Raw genomic sequence first — 10,460 nt, forward strand, 5'->3', positions numbered from 1 at the left:
TGGGATGAGAAGTCCTAGTGACGTGGCAGAAGGTGTTTTTGGGAAGTCCTAGTGGATGTCCGAGTGGGACATCCGCCCACTGGAGATGCTCTTATGGCGCTTGTCTAGCAACTTCAGTCGAAGAACTAAGTCACGCTCATCTTCAACTATCATGTTATGTAAAATTATACATATAATCATTATGTCACACAATAATTCTAATAATTCTTTATCCTAGTAACACATTGATCCTGCTATAATTGTGAAACGTGATTGGAGACCACCACATCTTTAAAAAGAGCTCAACAGCAAGAACAAGCAAATGACGATGCTAATAGAATATATTCTTAGTAATTTGACAATATTGAAGGACCGTGTTATGATTTACTCGATTTTTAAATTCATTTTCATTTTGTTATTGATTAGTTCTTGTTTTAATTCATAGTATTAATCAAATAATAATGGGCAGATTTGCAACATCTTATAAATTTTTGCAACAACAGCACCATATTTGGTGCTAATGCATAGAAAAGTCTAAAGATGAGTTTGAATTTAGCGTATTGTTGAAAAAGTTTTTTACGCCAAAAATGAGTTTTGGTGTATGACTGGTACAGATGGATGTGTTTTTGTATGTGCTCCTTCCTCCTCTTTATATATGTACGAATATAATATAACTATTAATCGAACGATCTGATTAAGTGATCTATTAAGCAAATGGTAGTATAACTTTCATGGCTAAACAATTAAAAAAAAAATTACGAGGACTATTATGCATACTATTTTTTAGGGGTGGGGAAACGGCCGGTTTGGTTCTAACCGAATTGATTAGTCGATTAACCGAGTCCCTTTTTTCCAAATACGAGAACCGTAACCGAACCGATCGGTTCTTCGGTTCCACTGAAGGAACCGAAGGAGAGAGCATCGGCGTGGAGAGTTGGACAGCAGCCTTGTCGAAGAGAGCAGCGCAGCGAGGAGAAAGCAGCAGCCTCGTCGGCGGTGGCGTGGGAGAGAGCAACGGTGTCGGTGTGCTACGAGAATTTAGATGAGAGAGCTCACGAGATATTTGAATTGACTTCATTGCAAACATTAGGTAATTTTTTCATGGAAGATAAGTCAATGTACCTATATCAGTATGAGAATTTTAAGTTATTTGCTAATGATCCATATTTACCTAATACGTTGAAGTTACAAATTTAATAAACAAAGTAGCTTCATGAGATTGGTTATTGAATGATTTGTGTTTTCACTTGTTTGAAATGTAGACAAATTATAGGGATATAGAGTTTGGTTTCTATCAAAGCATTGTTTTTTGAAACTTGAAAGGTGTAGGGTTAATGAAATTAAAATTAATCTATAAAAAATTAAAATTATACTCACTAATCGGTTCTTCGGTTCTAACCTTTCGGTTCTCGGTTAGAACCGAGAACCGCCTAAATCCACTAACCGGGACCGAACCTTAACCTTATTTTTCGGTTCTCGGTTAACCGATAACTAAAAAAATAAGGTTCAGTTCTTAGTTAACCGAGAACCGTTTCCCACCCCTACTATTTTCTATAACTTGTAATTATGGTGGAAATTGAAGTTATATTATTGTCCTTAAATGCAACATATAAATACATTGATAAAATCACATTTCTATGAATGACACACAAATGAAAAACAAAAATTCTCAACATCATTGACACATCAAACAACGTCAAGAATCTAAGTGCGCTTTCACTTTATGTTTATTAATCGGATTAATCATGTAATGCATGTGAATCATTAATTTTGATTTCAACATTATATGCCTATGAAGATTTTCTTGTCCTCAATTTCTTCACCAATAAATATCGAATGACTAGAAAAGGGTGAAAAAAACAATGACATGTTGGAAATTTGATCAATCGAAGTTAAAGGCTGATTGTCTGGAAACAGCTTTTTAACGTCCTTCTATAAGTTAGGATGGATCAATTTTGTAGCGATATGTGAAAGAAAACCAATTAAATGATAATTAGAAGAAAAAAATTTTGAAAATTAAATATATACTACTGTAATATATTTTTTTCACACTTTTTCATAAGAAACGACGATAAATATTCAGTAGAAGTTAACAAGAAGTGGCGACAAAATACGCTTAGTTCCTCAATCATATCAACTACTACTACATAGTCACATCCCTTACTTAATAAAACAATTAATCTTGCATATACAGTAGTATTAATTAATAACTTTTGTGACAGCAAAATATATTCAATGCACTCTAATAAAATTATATAAAGAATCTGCCGCCTCCTCAATTTGAATAGATATCTGCATTTATCCAGCAAAAAATTGCGTCCACGGCAAATCATCAATATCTAATATATAGCTGAAATGAAAATAATTTTTACAGTAAAAAGGTTTTTTTTTTAAATTTGAATATCTGAAATCTGAACACATTCTTAATTTCTTATTGTAGAGCTAAGAGAAATTATATAGCCAATGATTTTAACTTTTAATCATTTAAAATAATTATCAAAAAGTTGATCGATAAAATTAGAAAGAGGCTAGAATAAAACAATATACTAGGGTGGTGTTCGGTTTCCTAGATAAAATAATACCAAGATATAATCTATGATTGAATTGTTAGATTATTTTAGTTATAGAGGATTAGCTATGACTAATTATCTCATGATTATCCATCTAAGATTGAATTGTGTAATTGAATCTCATGAACCAAACAAACTACAAATTTAATCTGAGATATAATCTTGCAAACCGAACACCTCCTAGTAGTAATGGCTAAAGGCTAAGATAAAATCGACTAATTTCAAAAGAAAAGATAAAATTGATCAAAATAGAGTCCTATCATTCCAGCATTAACCTAATAATTAACAACCAAACTAATGGTCCAAAATCCAGCCATTTTACCTTTCCACTATGTCATTAACCTAATTACTCCTATATTATACTACCATAATATGTCATCATTCTACACTACCTTTATCACCATAGCCTCTCAACTCTCCAAACCATGGGAGAATTGGAAGAAGCCACCCCTCCCCTCTCCCAACCACCACCGCCAAAGCTCGACGACGAAGACGAGGTCTCGCCCATCGAGCAAGTCCGCCTGACCGTGCCGGTGACGGACGACCCGACCCTACCCGTATGGACGTTCCGGATGTGGGTCCTGGGGCTCCTGTCGTGCATCCTCCTCTCCTTCCTCAACCAGTTCTTCTCGTACCGGCGGTCGCCGCTGGTGATCACACAGATCACGGTGGTGGTGGCGACGCTGCCCATCGGCCGCTTCATGGCGGCCGTGCTGCCGTCGAGGAAGTGGACGGTGTCGGTTCCCGGGTTGAAGGCCCGGGAATTCTCGCTCAACCCGGGCCCGTTTAACATCAAGGAGCATGTGCTCATATCCATATTCGCAAATGCGGGTAGCGCTTTCGGAAATGGGTCGGCCTATGCGGTTATGATTGTCGATATTATTATTGCCTTTTATGGCAGGAAAATTTCTTTTCTTGCTGGATGGCTCCTCATTATCACCACTCAGGTACTTATTTTTTTTTAAAATAAATTATTCATATAAATATAACCTTTTAAATTTTGAATTTCATCAATATATATCCAAACTTCATTCTGTTTTATGTATGTATTCTCATTGGTGTCTTATTCCGTGTTTCAATTAGTCTCAATTTATTGTAGTACTAGTTTTTATTCAAAAATAATTCTAAGAGGAGTGTAATTAATTGGGGGGATCACTAATTTAATGTGATCTAATAATAATAATTTATTTATTTTTCGATTTTTGAATAATAACTAATTCCTAGTAAAGTGTACTATACATAATCAATACTTCATCCATTCACCATCAAAAAGAGTTATCCAGTTCACAATTCTATCTAATTTTAGCAACATATCTAAAAAATGATTTTTCAATTTTCATGAACTGCCCATAACTCTTGAAATATGTGCTTCATAGACTGCACTTATTTCGATACAAATTGTGGTATTGTAATTGTCGCTTTCAAAACGTCTTCATCAGTATTTACAAATGTATTTGAAATAACACTGATGAATCTCTAGTTTCACTATATATAATTGAGACATAATCAAGGTCTTAAAATTGATTCAAATGTGAATAAAACAAAGTGCTATGGCTATGATGATAGGTTCTTGGATATGGATGGGCTGGGCTGTTAAGGAAATACGTAGTGGATCCAGCACACATGTGGTGGCCCAGCACTCTTGTCCAAATTTCACTATTCAGGTACAACTCTTATAGTAGTACTATTTCTTAATATTATCTCCAATTCTCTCATCTACAGTATATTTTAATGAAAATAATAAGTACTTCACTAATTTATGAATAAGAAGCTAATAAATACCCGGTCACTATAATCACGGACGGACTCACGGCTAAAGTAAATTTTCTGCTTCATGCATGGTTGATTTGGACCTTCTTGTTTCTTTCCTTAAAATGGAAGCTTATTAATGATGTGCTATGATAAAATGTTGATGTTTTAATATTAATTAATTACTATATCATGCATCGCCACAAATAATGAAATTTTCTTCACAACCTCCTTTGTATTTCGTGTTCTTTGCCCCACCCTTTTATGTCTTATTTCACCTACCAGTCTACCACAACTAATTTTATTTATATCTCAATAATGAGACTGTCACATAGCTTTCGATTTGTTCCAAGCAATGTTTTAAAAACCGGACCGGACCGGACCGGACCGGCCGGACCGCGAACCGGTAGGTAGTCCGATTCGGTTCACCCCTTGAAACCACCACTGCATTGAACCGCCTTGAACCGGTGGAACCGGCCGGTCGGACCGGTTAAACCGTGAACCGGAAACCGGTTTTCAATTTTTTTTTCAAATTTTTTTTAAAATTTGTTGTTGGTAGAGCTTGAACTCATGACCTCTCTTCTAGTTAAGAAAACATCTACCACTCCACCACATGGACTCATTGAACAATTTGAACATTAAATATTTTTATACATTAACCATTAATTTTATCTACAAAAACCAATAATTCATTTTAATTTTATTATTCTTTAATATAATTGTTAATTATAATATATATAATTATCATCCTTTATATTTTAATGATGCTCTACTTACCACCTATATTATTATTAGTACCATATAAGATTCATTATTTACTATAAATAAATTTTTTATATTACATACTTAATTTATATACCCTAGCTATTGACATTAATGAATAATCTTATCTAAATTAATTAATAAGTACTTAATTCGTATTTAATTATATATTATTTTACGAATTAAATTTTCTTAAATTAATATAAACATGATCTATTTTAATACATGAAATATTAAAGTTTTTATCTAGACTAACTAATATTAAATATATATATCTGAATATATTTACTAAATTTTAATATTATTTATATTTATACATCACTAATTATCTATAAGGTTTAATGTTTTGTGATATATTATTAATTGTAAATCATTTACTAAATTTAATATATTTTTATATATATTTGCAACAGTAAAATGGTTAGACCGGTGGTTCGACCGGTTGAACCGTGAACCAGTAACGCCGCCGGTTCGCTTGCCGGTCCGATTTTTAAAACATTGGTTCCAAGTGTAGATTTTTATAACAAAATATCTCATATATCAATTAATTAAAAAGTACTTAATGGAGTTGTTTATAGTAGTGATGTGAAAAAAGAAATCTTGATAATTGAACATCGTAGCAAAATTCAAGCTATTTAAAATAATTTCGATAATTGAAGTTGAAGCAATAAAACGTACTTCCATCACTTTTTTTTCTTTTCTTTTCTTTTCCAATCCTGTTGATTCAATGATCTCTCGTTTGCAGAACACTCCACGAAAAGGACGAAATCTCAGCGGATCCAGACAGCAAGAAGCAAACATCCCGGCCAAAGTTCTTCTTGATCGCCCTAACCTGCAGCTTCCTATGGTACATCTTCCCCGGCTACCTATTCAAAACCCTACAGAGCATCTCATGGGTGTGCTGGGCCTTCCCGCACTCCGTCACGGCCCAGCAGCTGGGGTCCGGCTTCAACGGCCTCGCCCTAGGAGCCTTCACCCTCGACTGGTCCGTGGTGGCCTCCTTCCTCTTCAGCCCGCTCGTGTCCCCCTTCTTCGCCATCGCCAACATCTTCATCGGATACTTCTTCATCGTCTACGTCGTCGTGCCCATCTCCTACTGGGGGCTCAACGTCTACAACGCAAAGACGTTCCCTCTCTATTCCGTCGACCTATTCAAGGCCGACGGGGCAAATTACGACATCAAAGCCATTGTCAACAGTCATTTCAAGCTGGACGAGGCGCAGTATGCAAAGCAGGGACGGATTAACTTGAGCATCATGTTTGCTCTTGCTTATGGATTTGGATTTGCTACCATTGCAGCTACTCTTTCCCATGTTGCATTATTCTATGGAAGGTAACTTTTTTATTAGTTTTTTTTTTATCATTTTCTTCCCATGGATTTGGATTTGAGTTATCATGCTATTATACATTTATTTTCCAAATTTTGGATTAAAAGTTGATTGCATGGATATTAAACTATTAAACCATAGCTAGGGAATATAATCATTCCTTTTTCATCTATTTGCAAATAACTGTCTGTTACATACTCAATATCCCACATCCGTCGTAAAAGCAACTGGTGTGGGATTTATAGACTAAATGTGTTTTCTCTCCTAGCAGACTAGTCTTTTGGGATGTGTTCTCTTGTTTGGTCTATAACACTGTCTCTTTGTTTTTTTTTACTAATTTTGGTAAATGAGCCCGCGTTCCACTAACTTTTAGTACAACTAATTTTCGCACTCCCTTTCTTTTACATTCTTAAAACTCGTGCGGAGTCAAAGTAAGACAATTGATCGTGGACAGATGGAGTAATGTTTTGGATATTAATTTGCAGGGAGATATATGAGCGTTTCAAGGCTTCTAAAAGGGAGAAGATGGACATTCACACTAAGCTGATGAAGAACTACCAAGACATACCTTCATGGTGGTTCTACATTCTTCTTTCAATGACACTCTTTGTGGCACTGATGCTTTGCATCTTCCTGAAAGACGAGGTGCAGATGCCGGTTTGGGCGCTTCTGGCTTCCGCGCTTCTTGCTTTCATTTTCACTCTTCCTATCAGCATTATCACAGCTACTACTAATCAGGTATATATATATATATATATATCTTGGAAAATCCATACAAAATATACATAATTAAGTTATGGAAACTAACTAGATGATTATATTTGATGAACAGACTCCGGGGTTAAATATAATAACAGAGTACCTAATGGGGATTGTATATCCTGGAAGGCCAATAGCTAATGTGTGCTTTAAGGTGTATGGCTACATGAGCATGAGTCAAGCAATAGCCTTTCTCAGTGATTTCAAGCTGGGACACTACATGAAAATTCCTCCTAGATCAATGTTTCTTGTCCAGGTACTACACTTTTTATGAGACCACCTCAAAATAAAAACACATCATGAATATTGAAAGGACCAAGCATTTTTCAGGGATATTGGTCTTAAAAACCATAATCTTTGAGTCACCAACTTTAAGATCGGTACCAATTTTCATGGTCATTCTTAAAACCTGAAAGATCTATGTGGCACATGTTATCTAACATCAAATTCAAGATTTAGGGTGGTGAAATAATGGGTTTCATGCATAATTCAGATTAGGCCACATAGATTTCACGGCTAGCCACAAGATCAATCTGCCAAAAAAAATCTATTTGGGTAATATTTAAGACCAATTTCAAAGTTAGTTGAAAATATCGGAAATTGTCGTAGTTTATGATTTTTAAGACCAATATCCCCGTTTTCTCTGTATCTAACAAAATGTGGATTTGGATGTGGTCAGTTTATCGGAACAATGGTGGCAGGCACGGTGAACATGAGCGTGGCGTGGTGGCTCCTCCACTCGATCGAAGGCATCTGCCACCAAGACCCAGACTCGAGCAGCCCGTGGACGTGCCCCAACGACCATGTCTTCTTCGACGCGTCGGTGATTTGGGGGCTGGTGAGCCCCATCCGCATCTTCGGCACCCAGGGCAACTACCCTGCCCTCAACTATTTCTTCCTACTCGGGCTGGCCGGGCCGGTGGTGGTGTGGGGATTCCACAGGGCGTTCCCGGAGAAGTCGTGGATCCCGCTGATCAACCTGCCCGTGCTGCTGGGAGCGACGGCGAATCTGCCGCCGGCGTCAGCTCTGAACTACAACGCTTGGATATTTGTTGGTACGGTGTTCAACTTCTTTGTGTATAGGTATAGGAAGAAGTGGTGGCAGAGGTATAACTATATTCTGTCGGCGGCGCTGGATGCTGGGGTGGCGTTCATGGCGGTGGTGCTCTACTTCACGACGGGGATAGAAGGGAAGAACGTGGAGTGGTGGGGGAATGAAGGGGAGCATTGCGGCTTGGCTGCTTGTCCCACGGCTAAGGGTGTCGTGGTTGATAGTTGCCCTGTCTTTTAGTTTTCCCTTTTGCTTGCTTAGTTATGGGATTCTAGGGTCTCTGTTTTATGAATATGGCTGCAAATTTAGGATTGTTGTTTTGCATTTTGTTTCCCTAAAGGGCTGATAACTTTACTATATACACTTCGTTCATCATTAAATGTATCATTTTTAAATTTTCATCGTGTCTGTCAATAAATAGTCATCTTGTTTCGTTTTTACTATATTATCACATTTACTAACTCACTGTACTCATATTATTTTATAAAATTAATATAAAAAAATTAGACTCAACCACTAACTTTTTCTACTACTTTCTTTTACAAAATTAAATACTAGTAATTTTTTAAAATTCGAGCTTGTGAAAATAAGATACTATTAGTGGACGGAAAGTAAATGTTACTCCTTCCGTCCCACAATTATAAGAGTCACACTTCGTCATTTCAGTCTGTTCCACAATAAGAATCACACTTCATTTTTACTATAAAGGTGTGTCATATTCCACTAACTCAATTCACTCACATTTCATTACAAAACTAATATAAAATATGGATCTCATATTACACTAGCTTTTTCAACCTACTATTCTTTACGTTTTTTAAAATTCGTGTCCACACCAAGTGTGACTCCTATTGTGGGACGGATGAAATACTCTTTATTTGATGTGAACATTACTCCTATTTGTTAGCATAGTTGATATGATCTATTTTTAAGGAACAAATAAAGCGTAAAATACTTTAGGAATGTATAAAATTTATAGTAATTTTAATTAGCTATTTTAAAAAATTATAAGATTAATAACAAAAATTATGATATTAGTAATTTTCTGCCTAACATATGTATCGATTCATCTTTTGATTAGTTTAATTACCGGAACGGTTTGTTATAGTGTACTGTTATTTGTTGGAACATGTATATATGATGGCATCATAATGATGCTTAGTTTACTTTATAGTGTACTCTTATTTGTTGGAACATGTATATATGATGGCATCATAATGATGCTTAGTTTACTTAGAGCACCCGCAATGCATCTCGCGGGTGTCTCTTATCTCGTCCCTCCGAGACGAGACGGACGCGGGACGCGTTGCAGCGTCCCGTCTCGTCACCAACCCGCCGATACGCCCGTCCCACCGAGACGGATGGCGAGCCGTCTAGCCACGCGCCCGCGCGACGTGACGCGCGCTGGCGCCACGCGTGAGGCCTACTCACCGGCCCGCGAGTGGGTTTCGTCACGCTGACGCAATAAATTATTTTTTAAAAAAAATCGAATTTAATAAAAATAAAAAATCAAACGGTAATATTACCGTTTGTATTTTACATTTCTATAAAATTGTATTTTAAATTATGTCTTTTTTTATTTATTTTGTCACGAATTTAATTATGTATTTTTTTAGGATTTTAAGTTGTAATTTTTATTTTATTTAATGAAGAGTATTTTTATTAATTGAATTTTTTGGAAATAAAAATAAAAAATGAAATTGAATGAATAGTTAAGGGATGAGATGATTAAGAGACAGATAAGAGATGAAGGGTTGCAGGTTATGTCTATTAGTTAAGAGATGAAGTGAAAAGTACAGTGGGCCCATGAATAGTTAAGAGATGAGACGGTTAAGAGACGGATAAGAGACAGCATTGCGGATGACCTTACAATAGACGTCTCGCCAACTCGATCTGACCAGCGGCTAAAAATAGTGACGTGAAAGAGGCAAATTTAACATTTTTGGACAACTAATTTGGTCAGATTTTATATGGGAAATAACAATTTGCAATTGAATTCGACTCTGTTTACACTTATTTAGGCATGCACACGGTTCAAAAACTGCCGGTTCCGAACCGACTCGGAACCGGCGGTTCACGGTTCAAAAAAATCATGAACTTGAACCGGCCCGCCAAGGGTTTAGGAGGTTCCGGTTCAAAAAACCGCCGGGTTCCGGGCCGGTTCGGCGGTTATTTTTTTTTTTGCATTTTCTTCTTTATTTATCTATGGAATGTGCGTAAATAAAATTCAAAAAACCACGGAGAAAATTGCTTTATTGATAT

General features: G+C 36.3%; 1 protein-coding gene across 1 annotated transcript; it reads left to right on the top strand.

The window, feature by feature from the left end:
• Positions 1-2,929: 2,929 nt before the first annotated feature.
• On the top strand, positions 2,930-8,599 carry LOC121805107 (oligopeptide transporter 4-like). Its single transcript, XM_042204894.1, has 6 exons — positions 2,930-3,496; positions 4,116-4,213; positions 5,806-6,393; positions 6,874-7,126; positions 7,221-7,403; positions 7,827-8,599. Exons 1-6 carry the CDS (start codon positions 2,975-2,977, stop codon positions 8,436-8,438), a joined length of 2,256 nt encoding a protein of 751 aa, XP_042060828.1. The 5' UTR covers positions 2,930-2,974; the 3' UTR covers positions 8,439-8,599.
• The last annotated feature ends 1,861 nt before the right edge of the window (positions 8,600-10,460 follow it).

The sequence above is a fragment of the Salvia splendens genome, chromosome 5, assembly GCF_004379255.2.
Source record: "Salvia splendens isolate huo1 chromosome 5, SspV2, whole genome shotgun sequence".
Taxonomy (NCBI): domain Eukaryota; kingdom Viridiplantae; phylum Streptophyta; class Magnoliopsida; order Lamiales; family Lamiaceae; genus Salvia; species Salvia splendens.